Source organism: Lonchura striata, chromosome 1 (genome assembly GCF_050655825.1).
Source record: "Lonchura striata isolate lonStrDom1 chromosome 1, ASM5065582v1, whole genome shotgun sequence".
In the NCBI taxonomy this organism is placed as follows: domain Eukaryota; kingdom Metazoa; phylum Chordata; class Aves; order Passeriformes; family Estrildidae; genus Lonchura; species Lonchura striata.
In genome coordinates, this window is record NC_140703.1 from 51,038,872 (window position 1) to 51,066,260 (window position 27,389).

A 27,389-nucleotide genomic window follows, 5' to 3' on the forward strand; every position below is an offset into this window, starting at 1 on the left:
AAGACTCCAACAATATACAGCAAAAACCTCCACTAGAAATCATCTATTTCATTGTTCTCTTTACCACAATCCCTACCTTGCAGTGCTTTAAGCAGCAGCTAATTAATGAAATAGGAAAAAACAAACAAACAAACAAACAAAAAGAACCCAAGATGTCTCAGATTCAGCTGCACATCGTATCTCCATGATGCCAGGTGGGAAGAAAGGGCCAAGATTAAGACAAAGTTCTCTTACATCACAACTTCAGCATAATTTAGCAAACACTAAAACACTTTATATGAGATTACAATCACGGAAATGGTTTTTTAATGTGCAAGGTGCACTTCCACACTGCCATCTTGTGTCAGTAACCAGGTTTGCTGAACTTGAGAGCTCAACATGCTCCAAATACTTCAGCAAGGATCAAAACAGACAAATACAACATTCATTAGGTTGCAATGCCTGTTCCCCTCCAAGGGAAGGAGGGGACAAAGGAATTTTTGTTACTAACATTTACCATTGTGAATTAACAAATGCAGATTTGACAGAGCCTTGTTTAAAACCCAGGAATTTATCATGGGTGGAAACTCAGCTTCAACTCTTGAAGAGTTTCAATTCCAGCACTTTGAGGCCCACTAAATTTGAAATCCCATTCATTTGTGCACAAGCAAGCTAATGAAATAACCCCACCTTTTTGCAGATATTTTGTGGGAAAATGAAATTGGACCCTGCATTGGAAGTACTTGACACCATCTAAGAGAAGCCAGCCTGGCTCAGAGCATACCACTCCAGGCTGCGGGACATGAGCCAGGCAGCACTGCAGACCACAGACCGCCGAATTTTCTCTCCTTCCATTTTTCACCACCAGACAATTTCCATGCCCAAATGATTCCCACAGCCAGGGAAACATGACTGGGCTCAAGATGCAAAAAACAACGTCACCATCCCTAAATTTTATCAGAGTTTTGCTGCATAACACAGTGTTGAGAGAGGGGGAGTCATGGACAGGCTAAGATAAATTTATTGGTTAGATGTTGAGAAACTTTGACTTGTGACAAAAAAACTGTCTCTCAGTGTATTTCAGAGCTGGTAGTGGAGACTGTAGGTATCTGGAATTTGGGGGCCAGGGGACAGTGCTTCATTGGTTCATTATTGCAGATGCTGTCTTCAGTAAATGAAGTCTGAAAACTACCATGTTGAGGGCCATCCATACCATGTCCACCCAAGGTATGTGCCTTAACAGAAAGCCATATTTGCACAGTACCTAAATTAGATTCTGAACAGCTTTCAGGGAAGCAAGTTTCTTCCACTAGCAGCAGAGAGGACTCCAGAGAGCTGTGTGAACAGGCACTATTCCTCCATAGTTTGTACTTGACGACTAGGGTCTTCATATCACAGTGATGTCATCTGTGGTCTATCATGTGATTACTTAAAACAACAGTAAAAACCAAATTAAACACCTTTACCAGTCTTTAACTGAATAACAAAAACCAGAGTCAAGTTTGGCTGATGAGACATTTTAGATTTTATATGTTAATTTTTAAAGCAAAAAGTAAAAATAATGTTTGGCACTTTGTAATTCAGCAAGCAGCACCCAGTTACAAGCAGGAGAAACTACAGGGACGCAGGTGAAGTTCTCCCACTGTACCAAAACAGCACCATCTTCCTTTGTTACCCCCAGATATCATAGCCACAATCTCTTCCCAATCTCTCAGCTCTCCTACACACCACTCCTGAGAGCCAAATCCCCTGAGAGCAAGGAGCACCCTAAGCTGCCTGGCAGCCTCACTGAAGCTCTTCATGGTACCATATACAAGCTCACACTCAAGACCCCTCCTGTACCTGCCAGCTTCCTCTTTCTCAGTTTTACCCACAAAACACTCCCCAAGATTCCTCTGATCCACAAACTATTTTTTTTTTCCACTGCTTCCAGCAATATGGACACAGAAGGATACATAACTGGGTATGAAAGGATTTGGAGAAGCCACTGACCAGAACAATTTGGAAGCCACCACTGAGACATAGTGCACATTCCAGTTGTGTTTTCAGGAGAGGCAGAACCTAACCCAAAAACATTTTCAGCACTTCATTTCTAGCAATAGCAGAGAAATTTTAAGGAACATCCACTTCTTTCAATTTTTTTCAGGGTTGGACATATAATCTCACCACATTCTCTGAATGCTCAAGGGAAATAGAATGAGGAGGTTGATGAAAAAGCTGTACAGAGACTTTGACATTGACTACAAAGAAAGATAAAAAATGAAGAACTGTTCTTGCATATATTTATGTGAACAACTTAAGCCTGTCAGAACAAATATTTTTCCCAAGATGAAAATCAAACAATTTTATATTTCTACACACTACCTTAGACATGTTTAGCTGAACAGAAAGGACAAAAACTTCTAATAAATGCAACATCAGGTTTTTATTTACAAATATATGATAATTCAACAACCATTCTCCACTCAGTTTGCAGAGGAAAGAGTGATACTTACACTTCCAAATGGGAAAGGAAAACTCTCTCTCTTAAATGGATTCCACAGAATATTATGCCAACACCACTGAGCAAACAGATTATTCTTTGTATTTAGGTTTCAAAAAAGCACATGATTTTAGAAACCAGCATATGGAAAGCAAACACATTTGTGTGCATTTAAATGCAGCTTCATATTAACCTAGAGAATTAACTTTCAGTATATGTCAAAAATAAAGACAGCAATTGCAAATATATATTTATATTAGCTATTTCTCTAACGCTCATTTCAAGAGCTTAGAAACAAAATACCCTCTTCATATACCATTGGAAAGTCAACTAGATGATTATAAGTCTCAAAAATATTTTGAAGTTATTATGGAAAATATACTTATTCTCTCTTGTGCTTTCGGTACTTGAAGCTGAAAATGTGAAAGCATTTTTCCCAGCCATTTCCTTACTGCAATTACTTTCTTATAAATAAAAATAGTTACATAAAGAATACAAGGTATTGCTACGAAGACTAGACAAGCAAGAGTTACTCTTAGAAAAAAACCACACATACACACAATATATATATTTATAGATCTACATCAGCAGCAATCACCTCTTCTTGTATCTGCAACAGTGGTTTCATATCTTCATTTGCTTCACATGGAGGTTGGTTGTCCAGCTGTTAGGGAGAGACAAAAGAAACTGTAAGTAAAATCTATTTACTGAAGAACTTTTGTGACAACAATTACAATATTAAAGTTTAAAACAGACACTTAATAGTCAAAAACATTTTAAAGTTTCAAATACTGTTTGAAAATGGTAATATATTAATGTATACATTCTGAATTAAGCAATCCAAATTTAATGAACAACACAAATTTGAATTTAATCCAATTATAGCACTGCAAATATTTCAGGCCAAGTCATATTCCACAGAACATGCACCTTACCAAATTTTTAAGAATTATTTTTAATTAATTTAATTTATTTTTAGTATTAGCACAGAGACAGAGTGATAGTTTTTCTAAATTTACCCTTCAATAATGAATTAAAAATTGCTAAATAACTGTAACAATATAAAGAATGTTTTTATCCTCTCTGTATATCTTTGTAGGTTTCTGCCAATACAGTGATGTTTCACTAGAACATTCCAAGTTTAAACCACAGAATTCACACAAAAATGTGCAGAAATATCACATAAAATTATATCAAACTGCAAAGTGAATATTAATAACCCTATGGTTTATCAAACCTTTTAGCCAACATACTCACATTCCAAACTAACAAATAATTAGCCAGGTTGATGTCAAATGCCAACTGCAAAAAATAGTAATTCACATTACAGGCCAGTGCTGTGCTGCCAATACATTCACTGCATTAATTGCATAGCTGGTTTTTGTATTATTCAAATAGCTGATTTCAATTACTAATCACTAGTTTTAATATTGTGTTCTGTACCTACAAGTTCTTACAACTCCTGATTTTACTTGTATGTCATACAATTATGTTTTGAGGTGCCCACTGGCCCAAGTAGATGCAGTCTGAAGGGAAGGGAATAGAAACGTTTCCTCACAGATCAGCTCTGCTTCTGAAAGGCACTGCTGTGACTTTATGGGCTGTAATGTCAAAGAGAGACTAAATAGCAATTCATCCATAATAAAATTACTTATCCAACTCGCCCAGCAATATTTCCCCCCAAAAGAAAAGACAGAGGAAAAAATGTGAGCAAGCTCCAGAGTGAATCTCTCACACATTTGGGTGCTTCAAATAGGAACACAATCACTTCAGTGTAGTCTTGCCATCAACAAGGAGATATATCCTCCAAGCATTAAATTAGACATGGTATGACCCAGTGCCCTGGATCACTTCCAAATGGAAGGGAATGACTCTCTTCCTCCTTCCACTGATCACATTAGCCCCTGTGAATGTGCTATTACCCTCACAAGGTGTTGCACTTTCGGGCTTTAGCTCAGGTATCCCATCATCATTTCTGTGACTTCATGGAAGTCAAAAAGAGCCTGCAAACAGCAACAGCATCAGATGCAGAGCTTCTCTTTTCCTGAGCTAGGTTTCACAGCCAGCAGCTGCCCAGGTCCTGCTCAAACACTGTATCATGAATATCCCGTTCCCTTCACTGCCTTCTGATCTACCATGAAAAAAATATGCTGGGCTCATAAAGAAACATGGACATTTTTCTAGAAAGTAATTCAGAAATTATTTCCCTTCCCTGATTTTTATCATCCTATAGAATTCCACATTTTCTACATAAAAAAAAAAGCCTAACACTTATCAAAATTAGGAAGTTGTCTACCATCATCTACGACAGCAGAAAAAAAGACCTAAATACCACTACACAAAGCCTTAACATCATGCTCCAGTAAATCAGAATTCTGCAAACCATAAGAAGGAAAAAAATTATACTGCACCTTTTAATTAAGATCTGTAAGTAAATCAATTCCTCCTGAACTTGTACCTAAATGAATAACCAATTACAGACCTATAATTCCAATAATAATAGCATCACAAAAAGAAACCAGCATTTGTGCCACCTGCACAAGAAAAACGAATTACTTTCCAGGTATGTATTAGGACTGAATTGAATACATATTTTAGCTTACTTTTTAAGACAATGTAGGCACTTTTTCAAAAAGGTTTCTCTGTTATCAAGAGAAGCCTGTTTAGCACCTGACAGCTCCTTGACACCACTTTCTCAGATCTATAAAGGAAGGAAGATGACTATACCATGCTGTCTGCTTGAAACTGAGTAATAATAAGTTGGTAAAATCAGCTACCAGCGATTTAGAAGTAAGGAATGACTACCCTACAAAAGACAGAAACTGGCAATCAAATCTTGCTGAACCTATTCACTAACTTAAAGCTGAACATGAAAGCTATCAAGTGGCTCAGCTGTGCAAACACTTGAGGTTGTACAGCACAGAGAAGAACTACAGTCATGCACATGCAGCTGGATTGCCTTACTTTTAAATCTGATATAGCAGTCGTTGCAGAAGAGTTTGTTGTTTCGGATCCTGACTTCAGCTCCAGAGCGGGATCCACCAAGGTCGCATCCACAGGCAACACACTGTATCACACATGAATAATTAGTAACTCCTTCCAAAATACTAAGAAACAAAAATGCTGTTCAAAAGCAGCTCAGATTAAGCTCAACAAAGGCTGAACCATAACCCCACAATCACTAGAAGCAATTGTACAACGATTAGTAGATCAAAATGCAACCAGCCCTGAGGAAGTATTTTAAAGCGACCACTGGACAACGAATAGCAGAGATACACCAAGTAAGCAAACATAAAGCAGACGGTTTTTAGAGATTAGTTCATTAAATCTAATTTGAACTTTGGTTTCTCTGAAAACTAAAACTGGTTTGGCACAAAAAAAATTTATTCTCTAGATGGCAACAGGAATTTTGGCACAGAACACCTGGGTGTGCTACTTGCAGATTTCCATGCGGCACTACACACTGCTTGTGTCCTTAGTACCTTGGCACTCGAAGCAGAAAATGCACAGGCACACAGGCACTCCCAATTTCCTGGGTTTGCACCTTCGAAACAAGTTCTGATTTGGAGAGATGAGGCTGATTTAATTTTTCTTGCATAAATACGTAAGGGGCTTGACCACTTCCATGCTAACATTAAACTATTTAGCTATGGTAGCGAAGCATGTACTTGCTTTGAATATAGAACACATCTGGAAGGAATGTAATCCAAAACATAATACTCCCCCTTACTGAATTTATGAAAGACAGATAGTTTCCCTGCTTAACCAAGTAATGAATCTTTTAGATGGCAGTCTGTTCAACAGCTCATTAATTTTCAGAAATTTGAAAAACAGAAACTTGATATTTTCTCATGTAGGTTTATGAGCTACAGGTGAATTGTCTCACACAGAATACATGTTCTGCAGAAAAGGGAATGGCGATGGATCACTGTGGATTAGTCCTGTCTCTCCTGCTCAGGGAGGCAGAACCAGGAAGAGCTTGGAGTCAATCCCTAGTAATGCTCCAGGTAATGCACTTGAGCTGGGCACAGAAGACAAGTGTTCTGAGCTACACACAGAAATCTCTTTCTTGAACTCAGGGAAGAAGTAGGGTCCAACAGCACTTCCAAGTCATAGTCTAATTCCACATCTAGTCTGATGGCAGGGGAATGGGACTACTTTGCTGTGGTTTGCAGGCAAATATTTATTCTTTCAGCTCTGCAAATGCCCCAAGCTGATGGGAAATCATGTAAGTAGGCCTAGGTCTCACTGCTGGGCATGACCTAGTACACTTAGTTGGTGACTAGGGCTGAGTAGTTGGTTTTTTTCTGAGTTTTATCCTGCCCTTTTGAACTCTTCCAACATGCCTTTACTTGGAAAACACCACATGAACACTGTCTGCTAAGGTTAGCTTAGAAAGGATGGGTCATTTAAAATTATTTAATTGCCATGGTCCAGGCTGAGACTTTTTTTTTTAAGAGGGGCTGCTTTCTTTGGGAGAAGTAGTTCAGCATTTTCTGATATTTTGCCACCTATTTGAAGAAGGAAATCTTTGATCTCGCAGTTCATGTGCTCATCTTGCTTTTCAAAGTCCGAGTTAACTCTGGAATTTAAGAAACACTTCTAGAGTCGAGTGCTAAATGCCTGCAAATGGGACTGCCTCATGGAAATATGCATGCACCAGCTGTCAATAGTAGAAGGCAAAGCAGGTGATTAGTAAGAACCCTTGTGAGCATAACACTGAGTAGCCATGCTTGCTCCTGATTAGTTCCTCCTCCTTCATGATGTGACTCCCAGCTCTCACCTTAAAGCAATGTAAATGATAACAAAGACCAAGAGATTCAATGATCATGGCTGCTCCTTTGCCCAGAATGTTATTACAGTATGAACAGATTTTCTTCCCACTGACTGACCTAAATATAGAATGAAAAACCTTAAAACCAGCTTGAAAATGTTTAAAAGACAAAGAAGAGTTATCAAATACTTTTTGAGATTGAAAATAAAAAACACATGGGTAAAAACTGGACTATTAAGCTGCTTGGGGAAAATAAACTGAAAATTAATATTATTTAGAGTAGATCTGAAAGCCATGAAAAGCTGAAGTGTTATAATGTAGATCAAATTTACATAGGAACAAGTTAAGAAATTCTGTCACATTCTTGGCACATATTTCATTGTATAAAATACCTTCTACAAAAAAAAAAAAAAAGTGTACTGTTAAGTTTGGAGAGTAAGAACAAAGGTTTTGTGCTCCTGTCTTAGTTGTGGGGAACTATCCAGAAGGCTAAGTTTTAGAAAGCACCCCTTCCAAGTCCCACCATCTGCACCTTGTTAGGAAAAAGAAGGGTAGTCCTGGACATAAAATATTATGTTAACTCTTTGAACATAAGCTATATGGAGGTCAGTTTCCATAGATCTACCAAGGTGTTAGCAAATGGAAGTGAGAATGAGATAAGCAAATATGGTTAAGAAGGTAATTTTCTTACATCATAAAGAATGTAAAAGACTAGTTTAAAAAAAACATTGGGCCAATTTATCATTAAGTGACTGAGAGTGTAAGAGCTAGTGAAGCAGTATTCACTGTTGTTATTTATAACACATGTTATTCTGTGTGGGATGATTCTCTGGAGTGCTATCCCAAGGTATTTTTAAAATGTTTTAAGTACATAAAACAGCAGAGTTATCTACCCTACCACAGCTGAATTCCATTTTTGTTTCAAAATATGTTGCAATTCTTGCTTTCTCCTCCTAGATTAAAATCAACATCCTACTCTGTAATTCTCCAGGGTCATGGGTTATGAGCATTCCTGAGTGCTCCTCAAGATGATATTGACCACATGCCAGGAAGTGAGGAGGAGAGACCAAGATGAGGGTCATAAAGCGTGGGTTTCAGGAATCTTTTGTTAAAACAAACCAGGCAAAATAAATGTCAGAAATGCCATGTGGAACAGTCTTTTGCTAATAATTTTGGTAACCAACAGATAGCTTGGAGGCTGCAGATTGATTATTCAAGTTCCTTTGTTTTTTTAACCAATGTCAAACAGTGATGACAAATCTGGGGAATTTTCTGAGTGACTGGAGCAGGGAGGTAATACCAGCCCCTATTTCCACTGTCCCCTCCAGGGGACACTCCAGGTACTTGTTAATCAATGTTATGGGCAAGAATACTGCTGTAAACACACAAAGTCTGCCCTTTAGTGCTATCCAGCATTTTTATCTTCCCAGAAAAAGGGCACCCACTCACCTGCTGCGTGTCTGGGACCCTGACTGGGAAGCAGAGAGGGGAGACTGAGCCCGGGGGGCTGTCTGGGACGTGGAGGGGTTTCTCACAGAGGTGGCCACAGGAGGTGCTTTGCTGGAGGAAGGAGTGCACATGTAGGCTCGGTTTGAAGTGGATACTGGGCGACTAATATCTTGACTAGAAGATAGAGATGAAGAGGATGCAGACTGATGCAGCCATGAGTGGTGCCTCCATGATCTCATTCCTGAAGAATCAAGATTGTCCAAAGACTCCCCTCTGCAACAGAGATTCAAGCACCTCAAATGCAAATGGCAGTACAGTGCTACATCCTGATTTTTTAAGAGAAAGTAATTATCCTCACATTTTTAATCTTTTCTGGGATTAATATGTTTGTTTGATCACTCTGAGCAATATTCTTCACGTACTGAGTAACAAATTATCCTTTGTGTCCAGACGTAGTTCTCATGGTAAAAAATAGGCGAGGCAAAAGAGGTGGCACTTAACAGCTACTTAATAAAAGCAAAACACTTCACTGCAGCCTTATCAGGATGAACTGTATCAAAATCCAAGTACAGCAACAGACCTCAGATACCAGCTTTGTTTATATTTTCTCCAAGGGATACCAGATCAAAAATAACAATCCACCCAGACAGGATAGCATCACCCTGGTACAAGGTGTTGGCCCAATAATCAAACACTCTCCTGACTGATAACTCGGCTGTTTCCTAAGTGACAAATCCAAGAGTAATACATTAAATAAAGCAAAAATAAACTATCCAAACTTTATGACATATTTCTGTGCTGAAAAAAGGTATACTTCTTAGCCACAATAATTCATTTCCAAAACAGGCTGCCATGCTGATATTCTGAAAGCATCTGCTAATAACAAGGCACATTATTGATTTCCATTGCTGCTATACCAACCAAGAAATAAGCAACTGAATTATTTACAGGTCACATCCATATTCCTTACTTGTAAAAAAACCCATTCAATCCCAGCTGAAACACAGCTACTTTCTTCTATCTGTGCTGCTATGCTGTCTACCTTATGGCATTTCACAGACTCAATTTGTTTCTGTGCTCTGTAATACAAGCTAAAGTTCAGAATAACCAAAGAAAAATGTATGATGAGAGACAGAGTTAATTTTTAATTTGATTCCTACCTCCTCATACTACTGCTGTACAGACTAATGGGCTCCTTATGTATACTGGCACTGCGCTGCCTAATCCAGCTGCTGTCCGTGTGTAGAGATGTTTTCTTTCTCATTTCCTGAAGGATTTGCTGTCTCTCCAACTCTGCTGCAGAAAGGTTTTGCTCCTTCTGAGACTTCTTCTGTGACTCACCCATGTTCCAGGACCTCTCAGAATACTTGCTCTGGGTACCTGTGCAGACAGCATGTGCAAACATCAGCTAGACACCTCAAGGCACAAAAGCAGCTATCATCCTGTCAGCACTCTGGTTATAATTCCAACAGATTTGGTTCATCACACCATTCACAAGTTCTTCCAGTTCCCACTTACAGCTGAGTAAAACTTATCAATACAACATTACTGATTTTTTTTTTGTTTGTATTTCCATTAATATAGCCTTTTACATAATGTTTAATTTAAATACATTCTCCTTCACTTACTAAGTGTATATGCATAGACATTTGTGTGTACACACCCCTCTTTTATAAATGGTCTCACCTCTTTTAGAGCCATAATTTGGACTCTTCCTCCAGTACAAACTGAACCATGCATAAAATACATAGTTAAATAATGGGATACATTCTTTCTATTTAAGAATTCATACTCTTTTGTAAATTGTCTCTGTTTACAAGAGTTTCCTTCTTTCTTTCTTCAAGGCACTAAACACACTGCTTTATATTGCTTATATAGGTATTAAAAGGGAGAGGGAAATCTTTCAGTTATTTGGATTATGTGTTACCTACTGAGTTGAAATTAAGATATGGTATAGATGGTCTTTGAAAAAGGGGAAGGGGAAAGAAATAAACAATCTTTCTCCAATAGCTGTTGACATCTCAGAAGGCAACAATTTTTTATTTCCTAGATCCAGTACGTGTTCTTTATAGTAAAAATAATTAAGAAAATTACTCAGCAATAAGTCATTCAATTGAAATTTCAATCCTTTTAAATGCTGCTCTGACTGTAGATTTACTCTTGGATTTATTGCTATAGATTATAATTGTACAATACTGTGGAAATTTACTTTCTCTTTAGTTTCAGTGACAGTGCTTTAATGTATGAAAGCAACATTTTTAATCTGCAATATATCCCCTAATACATCTACTTTTCTTTGATTACTTTTTTTAACTGTGTTTTAGACACAAAAGTAGCTTGCAGGCATTTTTGACTGTAACACATTTATAAAACTGATTTTTTTGCTTTGCACACTCCTCTAATATAACCAAAGTCATATAACTGAACTGGAGTCCAGGACACAAGTCATTGTGACATATCAAGAGCTGACTTCATGCTCTGTTATTACTAAATTAACTGAAATTAAGAAGATAAAGAGTTGTATTAAATACATTCATTATCTTGATATGTGCAGGGATTTTTTTGTTTTTTGGTTTTTGGTTTTTTTTTTGTTTGGGGTTTTTGTTTACAGAGTCAATGCATCAAAACTACACATATATTCAATTATATAACTTCATGATTGATTTGATCTCATGCAAAAATCAGTCATTAAAATTTAGGCATTAAGGCATAAAATTAGGCATTTAAGAGACATTTGAAATCACTGTTTTCAAGAGGGTAGTGAATCATATTTGTCCTCAGCTTTTATGTTGACTTTATGATTTTCCTCTTGCTGTTGAAAGTTCATTAAATTGGGGCATAGTATGAATTTACAATGCAGCTATCAAAAAGCACTCTTAAAAATTAATTTTCTTAGGATGATTATATGAACACATCTTAATTTTTTCCCTCCTACTCTCCTCTTCTCTACCTGCCTAAAAAATTAAATATAATGGAAATTATACATTACTTACCATTTCTGATTGTGTTGAATTCATTCAGCTCTGTAGTTGACTTGGACTTATTCCTAAGGATATTAAAATATTAATTCATCTATCTTAATTACAAGACCTCATTACAGACAAAACTCTTATCATTGCAGATGATAGAACCAGTCCTCTTTTTTTCACCATCCCTCCCAAAACAAGAGGCAAAAAATAACTAAAGACCAAGAGGATACTAAGGGGGAGAAAAAGCCAGTATTTAGATTTCAATAGATAATCACCAATTAAAAGTTAAAATTTTGTACTGAAAGTTGTCAGTGCTTCAGGTATAAGGAACTGATCATCGTTGTTTAAAAAAAAAAAACATGTAAAAAACTAAATCCTTCCCTGTGGAAGCTTTGTAAAGACTATAGTCAGACAAAGAAGTGAGAATTTTCAGAACAGATTTGCAATTGATTTGGCTTAAGGAGAAACTGAAACCACTTCAGCACTGTTACTAGACTGTAAGTAAAACACCTTCTCAAAACCCTGCATGCAGATAGTTTTTGGAAAAAATTACTGTTCACTGATTATACCTAGCAGAATAATTTTTTAATGAGTTTTAGCCATGTAATGGCATTCAACAAATGCCATATACAGGGAGACAAATGCAAAAAGTTTGGTTTCTGACAGTACAGAGCAGAATCTTCAGCAACACCTTTGCTATATTATTAGTCTCAAGTAGCATAGCCAATAAAATAACTCACAAAGAAAAAATTTTAAAAGAAATCCTTTGCTTGGTCCTAACTCGAAGCTGCTACATTAATGGTTTTACACATATAGCATTGGCTGCACAACCACATTTTGAAAGAGTCTTGTCCTTTATGTGGACATAAATGAAGCATAAACTACATCACATCTTGCTTCCTTAAGTTCTTACTGTCTGTCCTATGGTGTGGACTTATTTTATTATCTATTTAAGAAGAAGCAACACTCTCACAGCTGCCTGTAGTGAAGAAAAAAGCAGTGTCCTTCTCACATATATATCCAAGATGTAACTATGTAGTGCATGCTCCTTCTGAAGTTAGATCTAGATCTTCCATTAGTAGCAGATCCATCAATTGTACCTTGTAATTTTTGGAGTTCCTCTTTATATAAGAGAAGTATGCTCACTTCAACTATGAGAAGTGATCAAATGCACAGCAGAAATCATCTTTCATAACTACTGTGAGATGCAATGCAAAACAAAGGTTTGATTTGTAAAGCAAGAGATGGTACCTTAAAATTAACTTGTGTAAACTACAGGAGTAACAGGCACTATCTCCTTGATAAGTATGCTGTTGTTGCCTCTTATTTCCCTTCTTGTTTACTCTCTCAAGTTGCACAACCTGAATTGGGATGACTGCACCTTAGTTTGTAGAGCATGCTATGACACAACCACAAGATATCTGAAATTGTTTTCCAGCCAGGTAAGTTTAATACCACCCACATATTTACCTCCTCACAATTTTGTTTCTCCCTGTAGAATCCCACTGACTAACTGTTGCTTACAAGACAGTGTATAATTTGACAAAAGTTTGGTCACTTGTTTTTTCAATATGAAAACATGACATAAAAACTGCAAAACACAACAGCAATCCAACGTATCCATTTAGCTACTATGACTAAAGTTTATTAGAATTTTAAAAATTTTGTAACAAAGAAATGGTGATGTTACAGTCAGTGCTGAGATTCAATATTGGACATACCTGTCAGCAAATGCCTGGCCAGGTTGCTCCTCAATGGTTTTAGAAACTTCATAACGCTCATAATGCCTATTGCAAAAAAAAGAAGTATTATGTTCATATACAGAAAAAGACACACATAGACATAAATAGTTCCTAAGAGAAAAATTCAAAATAGATCCTTAAGGAGAAAAAAAAACAAACAAACCAGTTTAAATTAAACCCCCCCAAACAAGTAAAGTTCTAAGGAGTCTCAATTTAACAGTCAGAAATACAACTGATAAAAGAAGGCAAAAAAAGAAGAATTGTCAGAAAAACTGCCTGAAATTACATTTTTGTGATGTGACAAGGAAATCAAACATGTGCATGCCAGAATGGTAATTGCTAAAGATGTTTTAACTATGTATTGATTCAATTTTTTATTACCTGTCAATGACAGGATGGCCAGCTCGATCCTCTATTGTTTTAGATACTTCATAGCGCTCATAATGTCTAGAAGCAAAATAAAGATAAAATACATATTAAAAAAAATCTAGAAATTGAGCAAACAATTTGAGAAAACTGAGAAAGTTCAGATGTATTAAAAGAATTCCAAAGACTAAGATGCTGCAAAAATTACAAGCATCAGTATACAGCAGTGATTATCTCATCCATTTCAAAGCCAGGAGGAAAATTTTATCCAAGCACAGCAATTCTCTAAAAATTACGTTTTTATTCTATAAGAGTGTACAGGTGCAGTTTATAAACTCACAAAGCTCCACAGAAAACACTCTTTAGCCTGTCCCCTCCCTCAGTGTACTCTGCAGCAAGTATCATGCTTTTGCAGGTGTTTATACATTTCAGATTTCAAGTCTTATCTTTGGATATCATCTTATAGCAAATATTTAACACCAGATATTTTAAAGCCCAGTTTCACTGAACCTGCTCCTTTACTATTAAGCAAAACCACCTGTGTTTAGCGAAACACATCCTTTGGCAGCAACCTCAGAAGCAATGACATCCCCATGGACTAAAGAGTGTACCAGGGATTTAGATATGCAGATATTACAGCAGCTTAATAAGTTACCACACAAAGACCTATCCTCTTGCAACAGGGACAAGCTAAAATTGTAAAGTTATCCTGGCTCTGCTGCCAGGAAGAACCTGTTCAGCCATTGTAGCATTGTGCCTCTGCTTTGCTCAGCAGGCATATCAAGCAGCAGTCATTTAGATTGAACTAAAGTAACTCTGGGTGTTACAACCTCCTCTGCAAATATATGCAGTTTTAAAAATCATAATTATTTTCTCCTAAGATTTAGCTTGATACCATGTGTTCTCTTCAGTCATTTCTTATTACTTACATAAGAAAAGGAGAAAAACCTCAAGAGAAGCCACAAGTCACACACAAGGCAGTAAGGTAAATGGAGACAAAATAAGGAAAGGTTACTGGTTTAATTGGTTTCAGACAGCTTAATCTCCTGTAACAGTAGTCTGAAAACTGGGCAGGAGCACAAACTTGAGAACTAATAGGTGGGTATTTGTTTATTTGTTTGGTTTTTAAATCAAACTGCTGAAAGAGGTAATGAGATAAAAAAAATATATTTGCAGTGGATGTTTCTAACAGGCTATGATATATAAGGAAGTAACAGTTCACTCATAGCCTGATATCCCTCCCTGACAAACTAACCCAGTAGTTAAAATGCAATTAGGTTTTATTGTTACACTGTTGAATTAAAATGAGAGAGAAATCTGTAAAAATCAGCCACACATTTGTTGGAAAAGTGTTAACTTGGTATTTCTTCTGGAAGCCTTGTATGTTGAGTCACTGGGTTGTACACAATTCTTACAAAATTTTCTCATTAAATCCTTCAAATCTTCTTTCATTTGGCTGTAATTACTGTATTTACACATCCCATTTAAAGAATAGCTGAAGTAGGGTAATACAGTACTTGATTTTTGGGGAAGGACTTTGTGTTATGCCTGAACCTTCTGTCTTTGGAAAGAAAGACTATCCTACAGTATTTTGCACCTACTGATTGCAGCATGAATCATACATGAACGTCTTTATACATTCAGGACAGACACAGCCCTGGTAGAAACAGGTTTGAATTTGCAGAAGGAAGAGAAAGTACATCCTAGCGCAAATGCACACCTTTGGTACTGAGGCACCTCCACTGACACCTCCTTCTGCTTCTCAGCCTGCTGCCTCTGCTCCTCAGCGTGCTGCTGCTCCCTCTCTTTACGTTGTCTCTCGAGCTCCAGCTCTTGGAGCTCCTGTTCTTGCTCAAAATGCCTGGCTGCTTCTTCCTGGATCCTCTGTTCCTCCTGAAGCCTCCTCCTTCCTTCTTCTTCGTGCAGCAAGCTCGCTGCCAGTTCATTTTCTCCATCTCGTTCTGGCTCCTCAGGAGCATTTGCTTCAGGGCTTGCTCTCCAGCTGGACACAGGTGGAGCCTGAGAAGTGACGGATGTTGTATTTAGTGTTAGAACGGTCTGCTCCTGTAGCAAAGGAAAAAAATCATATTTGTAGGGAGGGGACCTGTTTTTTAAATAGACTGCTTGCTCAGAAAAGATAATTTATTCTATAAGGTAAGAATGTATAAAAATCATACCCAGCACTTCCAGTGCAAGATGCAAGGCACAGTTTGGTTTCACATTCTCCTAACTCAAGAGCTTCAATCCACATACCAGCCTTAGCACGCACCACAGGCAGCATGGCCACAACTATGAGAAACATTCTGCTTTCCAAAGTATCACTTACATGTCAAGCCATCCCTTCCCCACTTAAATACCCATGGAAAAAAAAACCCTTCCATGATACCCAGCATTTCTCCCTACTGTTTTGACTTAGAAACCTGAGACCTACTTAAGAGTGTATACACAAAGATATACACTGCAATCTATATCAGACCGATGAATTTCACATGAATCCTCATGCAAAGGAATCTCCCACTCTCATCCATTCTCCTACCATTTCAAAGTCAAGCCTCAGACTTATCACCCTGTGACTCTTTTCTCAAAAATGAGAAAAGGCCTTTCAGTGGTCAAAAGATGTTTTGGTTGCAGGGAAAAAATAATGTTTACTGGTCCATCAAAACCTCTAATGACAGAAAAAATAGAAAATGGTTTAGATTCTTGTACAACAAAGTCCTCCAACAGCTCAGAATCTTTCTTATTAAAGTTCTAAGCCTTAAATTGTGGTCTACTTATTCATGACTGTGTAAACACAACTGACCTATTTTGGATGCCTGAAGCAGCACTCACTTAGCTGTAAAGAAGAGATACCTCAGACACTTCCCATAATCAGGAAAAAACTTGTTCATCTTCACATAAACAACAGCCACAGAAGTCAGCATCTACAGAAACTACACACATTCAGTGTTTTAAAACATATAACTGGAAATATAAAGTTGATTTGGTATGTACATTCATCAAATGAATTGTCTGCCAGTAACAAGCCAGACACTTACGAACATGTTTCCTGATAAAGTATTGAAGCAGAACTCCAACAAGTAGCATCAGGTGGCAAATAAACAGCCAAAGTCTCCCTTTATGATGACAATAATTAATACATGCTGTGTCTTTTTGCCAACATATTTTTCATGTTAGTTACCTGACTAGCTCATAAGGAAAAGACACAAATTCAACATATCTCAAAAAAACCACCTACTCTTTCCATCCCATTTTTTGCAATCTCTTTCTACCAAGTCATGGACAAGAATTTACTTTCCAAAATGAGAAGATAAATGACATAAAAAAACCCAATTATTTGCCTGCTTGCATGCATCTAGTATAAGGGAAAAAAAGGCCTCATGAAACTAGTCAGCAAAGCTTTATTCACAACCTACCTCATCAAAATACTTGGAGCTCTCTTTTTCTGCTTCTTGCTTAGCTCGTAGCCATTCTTCCCTCAGTTTCTCTTGTTCTCGTTGGTATTTCTCCTGTTAGGTTAGATTGAAGTAAAACATGCAAATAAGAAACATGGTATTTTTTTACTTTCATTAAAATGTACACTAGAATTGAATGGGCGTTTTTAACAGACCAAACAGACCAGACAAAATACATCTCTGAGCTCCACTAGAACATTAGGTCTGCCACAAATGAAATCCTGGCTCAAATACAATCCAAAGGAGTTTTGTAATTTATTTTTGAGACTCCAGGCTTATTACATGCTAAGTCTCACAAAAGCCAATCTCATAGTCCTTGTCCCCCAGTTTAGTTACCATTTGAACAAAAAAACCCTCAGCTATCTAAGGTATTTCTGGGAAAACACAGTGGTTGTATTTAACTTGGAATTAGGCACATTAATACGATAAATATAAAGAGATCACTAAGTGAAGTAGTGAGCAAGATCTCTCATTCTTTTGAAATGTTACCTTAAACAAAAAACAATTTCTGGACCTTGAAATTTGTCTTTTGACTAGATTTGGTATGAAATTAATATACTGTCTTAAAGTAATGCTTAAAGCACATAGTAAATGTTTTGGTGGTTTTGTCAGTCACCACTTTTATCTTGGGAAAAGCAAAACATTGAAGGATGTCAAAAGTATTCCTTCTAAGATGCTGAAAGTAAGCAAAGAAAGACTTTGCTTCCTTTTTTTGTTATTTGAAAATTCATTACTATGATCATGGGGAAGGGAAAGATCATTATTACTCTGGTCAAATTTATCACTTCAGGACTAAAAAAGGTGAAACAAAGAAAAGTGATGGCAGATGGCTGAGTCAGCTCTCAAGAAAGGAGAGCCAAGGTTTACACTCTTTAAAGCCATCTATCTCTTCAGGTATCAAATGGAATATCCAAACTATAACAGAGACCACAGGTAAGTTCAGGAAGGTACAGCTGCTGCCTTGCAGAGTTTGCAAGCTACAAGGAAAAACAAAAGATGAAACATTCAAAAAGCAAAACAGATTTTATTCTTGTACTTTGACATCACAGTTTTCTGCTGAATACAGCCAAAGAGGGCTTGCGCAGAATAAATGATATATTCACTAATATCTCTCCTAGCCATCAGACTTCAGACAACAAACTTTAATTTAATTTGCAGAGATGTGTCTTGGTGAACATGGTTGAATGTGCTTACACTTCACTGAGGTGAGCTCTTTGCAGAAATGTATGCTTGGCTTTTTTGTGCTATCCTAAGACTTCAAACAATGCCCCTTCCCTCTGCCACATCCCTCTCCAGCTGTAGCTACTGGTTATCAAGTGGTTTTGCATTAGCAGATTCAGCTTCCTGACTCAGAGGTCCTGGGAACCAGGTTATTCCAACTGATTAGCTGATTGCTAGCAGGCAGGTACTGGCTGCCTCCTCTACATATATGAGAGGCAGTATTGCTAATTGAAGGTAATACTCAGGCCAGAGGCAGTTTCCTTAAGGGGAAAGAATACAATTCCTTTTCAAAAAGGAAGACCCCTTAGATCTTCACTTATCCTTTAAATTCTGTTGTCATTAAGAACACACCGGCAGTCCCAGAATATTGAGCACTTCTGGCTGTAATGAATACACATTGTGTTTAATTTTATGATGCTCACTAAAGGATTGTCCTCTTTTTTCTGAGTAACTCCTACTGTGTGCAACTGTGCAGGCCAGAAAATGACCTAAGAGTCTCCCCAGGCCATCAGTAAGAATAACTGCAGAAGTCATGTGCTACCTTCCTTGTTGCTACACACAGGGGATTGACAGCCCACGATTATGAAGATTAATTATACCTGCAACAAACGGTCCTGCTCTTTTTGCCATTTTTCCTGTCGTTTTCGCTCTTCCTCTTGATCCCAAACCCGACGACTGGGAGCGCTGATGGATGGGACTGGGAGCTAATATAACACAGAAATGAACTTGTATTATCTTCTTTCCATGTAATCAACACTCTACATTTTAAAACATTTTTTTTTTAGAGTGAGAAATAGAAACCATTACCAATGCTAGAGCTTTATAGTGACAAGGACATAAATTACCTTTTTCTTTGAATGGACAGAAAGCAACCATGCCTTGACAAAGCAAATCTTAGCCAGTACTCTCAGATTTGATCAAAATTGTAAAGCAGTATAAGAAGTAATAGAAAGCAGAGAGCTTTTTGGACAGACTAGTATTATATAACCAACTAGTAGTTCACAAATAGTACTTACATCAGGCATTGCAGGCTCTGGGCCTCCTGGGAGATTTGGAAGACAAAAAAGAGAAATTATTAGATCCATATATAACTACTGCAAGACTTGTGTAACTGTGGCAAGTCTGAGTTTCAGACTAATTTTTTCTTCCTTAGTGAGGCATGCTTGCATTTGCCCTGCTGAACTTTCTCGAGGGTGGAATTTATTAGGTGCTTTCAACTAATGTGCACAATTGTTTCAAAGCTTTGCATGCTTACAAGTGCCATCAGCAATTGCTTGAATTAGCAGTATACCTTCCACTGTAGCAAAACAAAGGTTCTTCACTATACCTCTCCTATTATTACTAGTTGTGAAACCCAACTGTTTAGCATGACCAATACCCAGAACACTGCACAAGGGTAGAGAAGCTGTTCATCTACGGTCCTTGGCATGAATTAAGAGCAACTGATGTCTACTGGCCACTTCTCTACCACAAAACCATGTATTTCTGCTCTCCAACTTGGCTTCTTTCCTACTTCCAAAAGCACACTTGAATTCAGTGAACTGGTCACCATTCACCACAAACCATTTGCTATTTGAGGCTACCACACTTGGCCTTGTCATCCTGTGACAAGATGATTAGAGATGTGTATTATGCTAATTTATTAAAAACTGAGAAAATGGGGAGAAACACAAATTTAAATGTAATAATTTCTTAAGCACCATCACTATTTTTGTTTGTTGACAGTGTACTTGTTACTTAGCTGTCCATATTTCAGTTTTTTAAAAAAGCATACAAGAAAAAAATTGCAACACTATTCTGAAGTATAATCACATGAAGTGGAAAAAAGTTTACATTTAGGATACAAAAGACTCTAATGAGTCACAGGTAAGCATCCATTGTATATATACACAATTTTGTTGTCACTGTCAGATTACAGCAGCCACAGTGAAAATCAGGCAATCAGCTTAATCTATTACAGTTGTGTCAGGAGATATTAAAGGGAAGCATAGACCTTTTTTGCTCCCCTCTTCTCTCACCCCTGTAAGCTTATGCTGAACTCCACAGGAATCTTCATGTAATTGCAAAGCTAAAGTGTCAAAAATTTAAAATTAACGAGCTTTACTGAACATGCACTCTAGAAATACAACCATGTCCTCCCCCTCAAGCACAAGTGAAATACCTCAAATATTGTTATAAAAAAACAATTAAAAGAAAAAACAAATTTCTGCCAGCCATAAAATGAAAATCAAACAACAACAACAAAACCCCAACACCAACAAAATACCACCATATTGCAGATACAGTATTGCAGATACAGCAGAAGTATTTAAAAGCAAACAGAACCATGAACACAGATATATGCTGTGGCACTTCACATACCGTTTCTGGAAAAAAACAGAAATTATCACCTCTAAAAGTAAAATCCTGGCCCCACTCAAATATTTGGAAAAACTCAACTGAGCTTCCAGCAGGCCAGAATTTCACTCTTTCAGGCTCCAGCAAAACAGCAAGGCATACATAGCCCGAAGACAGCATAAGACATACAACATTAGTGGAAGTATGTGAGCTGTGACATGCAAAATGCTGAAAACCAACCTACAAAACCAAAATTGAGTGCCTCATTCATTGCCTTTTTCAAAAATGCTAGCATATTAAATTCAAAATTTATATTGGTCTTCTTGGGATCTTATGACATCACCACATAGTGGAAAGCCACATAGTGGAAAGCCAGCAGATGCCTTTTTATACCAATTTATGTAAAAGAACAGAGCTGCAACTCAAACTCAAATTCACAGTTAAATACTTCATCAACAGCTCCGAGATCTTCTCTAAAACCCTGCTGGAATATTCACCATTATTCTTGTTTTGTAGGTAGTAGCAAACCTGAACAAAGAGTGCCACCCTTCTTACTTCTACCCAGTGGGGAAAAAAAAAAAGTATGAACGACACAGAAAAGATTCAAACAGCTATAGATATAAGAGAACACGCAAAGACCCATTACCACAAAGGTAGACCCATGAATTGTAAGAATAACCTGATGACCCTGGGGAAAGAAGGGAAATTAATTATGTTGCTTCATTGTAACTGTAGAAACAACACTGAAGAGGTAGAGCACCCAGCACCAGACTTGTTAGGGAGAGTGTGCAGCAGGAACAATTTCATGGAAGTACATGAAATGTTAGCTCTTTGATTTACCTTGTTCAAAAAATTGTGACCGCCTTTTTAAGTTTTTCAAAGAAATAGGCTCAGATGCTATTTGAAAAATACAGAGAATACAAACAAGTCAATGAGGTGCCTTTTTTTTTAAAATTACTATAGCCACTGGATAAGAAACTTCTGTTAAACCTCCCATACACTGCAACATCACTTCTGAAAAACAAAAAGCCCCTGAAACACAAAGGAAAACCTTAGGAGGTTACATCATACTCTAATTAGGATTTCATTTCATCAGTAACAATGTCCAACTATTATAAAAAGAGCAAGCATCAAACTCGGACTCAGATTCTCCCTGTCTAATTTAACCATCCTTGACTAAGATTCCAAAATGGAATGAGGAGACTAATGACCATTCAAGGCCACCAGAAAACATCTCCAGATGGCAAGTTATATCTTGGGGTAATTTTTCTATGAATTTTCATGTGTATTCAAGCTAAAATGAAATACAAAGCTCCTATTCAAGGATTATTATTCCGTTAGGAAGTATATATACCTGGTTTCTCTCATTACTGTCAAGTAAGGCTATAACTTCTCATAGCCTCATATGCAATTCTTATTCATATCAGTATCATCAATATTGTTCTCCAGGAATAAAAGTAAAGTAATAATAATGAAAACAGCCACCAACCCCAAAACCTTCCAACTGAAAGAGTCAGGAAAAAAATAGTAATACGTTGAGTACTCTACATTCTTCCTGGGCAGTGAAATAATACACCTACAAGCTCGGTCTCCATACAATGCAGTAGCAATTACAATAAATCGTGTGCCCTCTTCTCTTTCACCCCTACCACACATTAAATTTATAACCACTAATGAAGAGACAGGGGGCTTTGTTGCAGCTTTGTTATCAGCTCTCAAACTGCTTAGCAAACTGTGGAAGCAAGGTAAACTCAGTTTGGATGCAACAAGATCTCTGTGATATCTGTCTGGCTTTTGGTTCGTTAAGGTCTCACTTCACCCACTGTATAACTCTTCCAGTCATTGCAGGTTTACTGTCTATGCTTGTTGCAAGCCACACAATTAGCAGATGAAAAGCAACAGTGGTTTACCTCTTTGTTCATTAGAGCCAGCATCTCCTTGCATTCCATTTATCAATTTTGTTTCTGTATCCTGAAATAAACAAACAAACAAATAAATAAATTTCTTAGGCTCATTTGATTTGTGGAAGTTTATCCAACTATGCATCTCTCCTATCAGGAACTGTATGTTATACAAAACACTTCATAATATATTATAAAAGGATACAAAACAATCGAAAACTTCCTCAGTGTAATTTATAATAAAGGTACTGTATACATTTGAAAGAATCAATAACCAGCTGTGAACTGCTGCAGAAATAAAACACATTAGCTTGCAAGAAAATTCCAGAAGCCAAGACCTTCCCATTTCAGCTCCTTGGCAGGCAGGTTTTTATTTATGAGTAATTTGAAAGCACATATGCACCTGTTCTTTGGGGTTGCAACTTCCATTTAGGCTAATAATTCAGGTCAAAGTCTTCTCTGAAGAATAAACACTATATATATAGTTTTAGTCAAAAGATAGTCTGCATGTGTTTTAATATTTATCATTCACCAGTGTTCTCTCATGAATAGACAGTAGCAAGTCTTTAAAACATCTTACTTACTTTGATACATACATAGCTACATCTCCGTATTTCAGATACAGATACTTTTACTTGTGTTGTTTAAGGAACAGAAGATTTACAAGTTCTTTTCTCCATTCTCCCACTATCAAGACATAACATTTTTTCTTCCTCCCCCCATCTCCCATGAACCTTCAAAACTATACTCACAGAACTCTGAAGGCTGCTGGAGAAATCTCTTTTTGTGGATGTGGTGGAAGCATTTGAAATTTTTTCTCCTGAAGTTGCATCAATCCATTTATTTTCAGATGTACCTATAATGTTGGTAGCCATACTGGTGAGATTGAGGATTTTATGCCTTACATGTGGCAGGGAAGGCAGGTCTTTGCCCCAATCTTTTTGGTATGTGGAGGATCAAGAAATTAATATAGACAGTTACATCAAAGAATGGAACAAGAGCTAGTGAAAACATTACAATAATACAAAAACAGAAGAAGGAGACACACAAATCAGGTGGAATTTGTGAAGACAGGGAAAAAGGACATTTAGAGCAGACCGCCTTCCCCAAAAATGCAAGTGTTAGTCATAAGCCAGATTAAAGTTTGCCAAAACAAGAGATGTTCTGCTTATATGTGCTACAGCAGCTGAACATTAGAGAGGAGTTACCATTCATTGTAAACTATATCATTAGTGTTAGTAAGCATTGAGAAAATTCTTCTGACTTTACTCACTCCAGGTACAATGAGACTCATACATTATCCAGAGAAGGGTCACTTTCATGTCCATGCTCATCAGGAAGCACAGAGAGGGGGAAGAAAAGGCAGCCTAAACTAAACTGGCAAATTGATGAGGCATAGACAAATAATATACTTCTCACATATGCCACCCTTTCTCCCCTCTCTACTGAAAATTTTATTCAATTAGTTTTTTGCCACTAATCTCACTCTTCAGTTGTATTACATCCTATAAAGTGATTTGCTTCTTGTCTCTTCCTAACCCCATTGTTTTTACCCCAGTTTGCTGGTAACTTATTTACCTAGCTTCCCACTAAAAGAATGTTTTGTATTTATACTGTGAAAGAAGTCACTGGTCACACTTCAAACTCTGCAAAAATTCTTCTAGAACTTTGAAAGGGTTTCCTGATTAAAACCATGGCAAGTCAAGACATGCTACAAGGCTGTCCAGCCAGCAAGGAAACCCTCCCTACCCAGAATGGTTAGTACCATTCTGGAGAGATTACAGCACCATAATATTTGGGTCACTGGCCAGAATCATAACACATAGGTGTTACATCACCCACAGGCTCATACCTCACTTCAAATGCTCCTTGAAGAAAGGAACAAAGGATCCTCCTTCCCTGAAGAAAGGGAGCTGGTGATTGAGAGAAGGGGCCTTTAAAAATTAGTGATCAGACCCTCTAGAGATCAGACCCTCTTAATTCTTGTGGTATGGCAGGGAAGAAAATGTTAGATTCCTTTTTGTGCTGGCTACACATTTTTTTACCTGTCCATCCTCTAAGAAACAAGCCAGAGCACAAGAGTGAGGTCAGTAGTTCAATGTTTTGCAGATTTGCTCGTCAAGACATTTCTAATGCTCATGCTGTTAAAAAAGCCAAGTTGTGTTAAAATGCAACAGACACATTGACAAACTACTTAGCTTAGATACGTATTACTGCTGTAAGGGTAATAAGGACTCTCAGCTGTCAGGTACAGCAGAGACAAAGCTTATTTGCCTTACAGAGCATACAGTATCTGCCTGACGAAACAACTCACCATTCTTTCCATATCGTCTGACATCCATGACCAGGTTTCCAGTTTCTAGTGCTCTGCTGATGGCTTCTTCCCACTGACTGTAGTCCATATGTGAAACCTTTGTGCCGTTGACAGCAATGATCTCATCGTCTACATGCAGCTGACAAAGTGCTGCAGGGCTGCCTGCAGAAAACAGAAGAAAAATGTTATGTCTCCATTCATACTTTTTCTTTTTATCACAGATGTGATTGGAACAGAGTGGACTGGGGAATCATTCAAAGAAATGCTTAACAGTGGATATTTAGAAAGTTTTAGAAAAATTCACTACACTGTAACATAAGCTCAGTAAACTCAGTATCAAAGTAGTTTTTCAGTTTAGAACTTAGGGGAACAATAAAGGAATCAGTCTTCTGGATTTGTAAATCTTCAGATTATGGCTAGCCCATTTAATAAACAACTTCTGTGTTCAGTCTTCCCTTCACTAACTTGCCTTTATAATCTGTGATAGTGAGAGAGAGGCAGCACCACAATGTCTATATCCAACGATTAGCTGAAATTCAGCCAATGTTTGGGTAATCCTCTTGTCACAAAAAAAAAAAAAAAAAAAAAACAACCAAAAAAAACCCAGCCTGCACTTTGTTAAGTCCAGTAGAAGCTGACTTTCTCCTATTCTCATTTACATTTGCTGAGTTCTGCTGACAAGAGCATGCTGCTTTATTGCTTTGCTAGAATAGCTTGTTAGCTCTGAATTGCTTGGTAATTGGACTAAAGATATTGCTGGGTACTGTCCCACTAGACTTCTCTGGATTCCACTTATTTTATCTATTAAGAGCAAACTTTATGGCAAGTTGGACTTTGAATCTACTGATATTTTGCAAGACAAGCTGCACTTTATACTTTTCTCATCTGCTACACATTGGCAGGCAATCTCACTAGACTAAGAACAGAGTACATAGAAGACCAGTTCATGAACTTTTTCTCTGTTTAATTCAGAAAATGGATGAGCTGAGAAACTCGCACTCTCCAAGCAAGATTTTACAGATTACATAAGAATGGTTCTTCCATTAAGAATTATTCCCTTAGCAGGATAGAAGATAGAAAAGCCAAGTAAAAATATAGTTAAGGATTGCACAATAAACCCTCATGTTAATAAAACAAGTTTGAGAAGGAAGGATGGAAGGATTTTCCAAAGTAGCAAAATCCACACATCTTACTTAAAATATACCAAGAACAATGTCCTATTGCATTATCAGAAACAAATGTGGACAAGTACGACAGAAAAATTTAGATACCATATGCTTCATCCTGAGTGTTTTTGACTCATTAGCAAAATGCTGCTTTAAGTCTGGCTCATCCAATAGGGACTCAGATGGCTGCACACACAAGGAAGTTAAGAATTTAAGAAATGCCATGCTTCCTAGTACTGCACCAAATAATAATTCATTATAGTTCACTAAAAAGCTACACTATCTTCTCTGCTAGAAGAATATGGCTCCATATTATACCTTTCTGCATCATTCTTAAAATACAGACAAAAAACTTCATTTGCAGTTATCAGCACTAATTGCTTTTCATCAGTATTATAGAAGAAAAGTTAGGGTTTTCACCTGGAGGAAGAAACGTGGACAATAGTTTGACCGGAAAAAACCCATGCATCTCCAGGAGTCAGGAAGATGTTAAAGAATCATGGATTGTCAAGTCTGTTATGGAAGGTACTATTAAGAATACTATCAAAAATACTAATACTGAAGTTACTAGTTTCAACAACACCATTTACCATTTGGAGTCATGTCTGATATTTAGTACCATATAGTTTAACCACATCTGGACAAAGTTTTATGCTCATGATACCAGGGAAAGCTTCAGGCTCCAGCAGAGTCATTAGAACTCAAAATTTCTGTCTTGAGTTGTGACAGAATAAGTCCCCAGTAACCAAAAAAAGGTTATGTTCATTTTATTAAAATAATTTCTCAGGGATGAGACTGGGCTCAGAGGTGTGAACAGTATATCTCGACTCAGTTTTAGAAAAGGAAGGAAGCTGAAGATTGCACAGTTCTTCCTATACTATCAGTAGAAAGGCATATCCCAGACCATAATCCAACCATACAGATTGAATGAACAGCAGCAGTTTCTAGATCTGGACCTAAAATAGCCAGAACAACTTCCACCGCTCAATTTTTGGCCTGTAACTTTGTCAGCAGCTCTTCCTCCATAGTCTCTGGACAAAATGGCTTCTCAAGAGCGAAAACCAGGATGCCGACAATGGGCTTCTGCTCTGATTCACATCCAGAGAAGCCCAAAGAGCCTGGCCAGAAATTAAGGTGCCAAAAGTTGTATGCTACCAGCTGTCTTTCTCTGTACAGCTCCCCCATGACTATAGGAATTAACAATAACTTCTTTATATTCCTATAGAGGATTTAGTTT

The 27,389-nt window shown here is 37.4% G+C and overlaps 1 protein-coding gene across 33 annotated transcripts in view; it reads right to left on the reverse strand.

The window, feature by feature from the left end:
• Window positions 1-2,385: 2,385 nt before the first annotated feature.
• LMO7 (LIM domain 7) overlaps window positions 2,386-27,389 on the reverse strand; it is a 132,775-nt gene continuing 107,771 nt past the window's right edge. For 3 of the 33 annotated variants that reach the window (XM_085593824.1, XM_085593789.1, XM_085593910.1), the window contains 16 exons: window positions 24,987-25,148; window positions 23,425-23,609; window positions 22,682-22,742; window positions 21,612-21,668; window positions 21,418-21,459; window positions 19,451-19,476; window positions 19,034-19,138; window positions 17,175-17,267; window positions 15,482-15,825; window positions 13,777-13,842; window positions 13,375-13,440; window positions 11,678-11,730; window positions 9,845-10,064; window positions 8,685-8,957; window positions 5,426-5,528; window positions 3,177-4,919 (listed from right to left, as the gene is read on the reverse strand). In XM_085593824.1, coding sequence (XP_085449950.1) covers window positions 4,764-4,919; window positions 5,426-5,528; window positions 8,685-8,957; window positions 9,845-10,064; window positions 11,678-11,730; window positions 13,375-13,440; window positions 13,777-13,842; window positions 15,482-15,825; window positions 17,175-17,267; window positions 19,034-19,138; window positions 19,451-19,476; window positions 21,418-21,459; window positions 21,612-21,668; window positions 22,682-22,742; window positions 23,425-23,609; window positions 24,987-25,148 — 2,012 coding nt within the window. In that variant the 3' untranslated portion in view covers window positions 3,177-4,763. Of the gene's footprint in view, window positions 3,126-3,174; window positions 4,920-5,425; window positions 5,529-7,244; window positions 7,354-8,684; window positions 8,958-9,844; window positions 10,065-11,677; window positions 11,731-13,374; window positions 13,441-13,776; window positions 13,843-15,481; window positions 15,826-17,174; window positions 17,268-19,033; window positions 19,139-19,450; window positions 19,477-21,417; window positions 21,460-21,611; window positions 21,669-22,681; window positions 22,743-23,424; window positions 23,610-24,986; window positions 25,149-27,389 lie in introns of those variants that run through there. The other 30 variants (XM_085593979.1, XM_085593796.1, XM_085593955.1 and 27 more) reach the window with 28 other exon arrangements.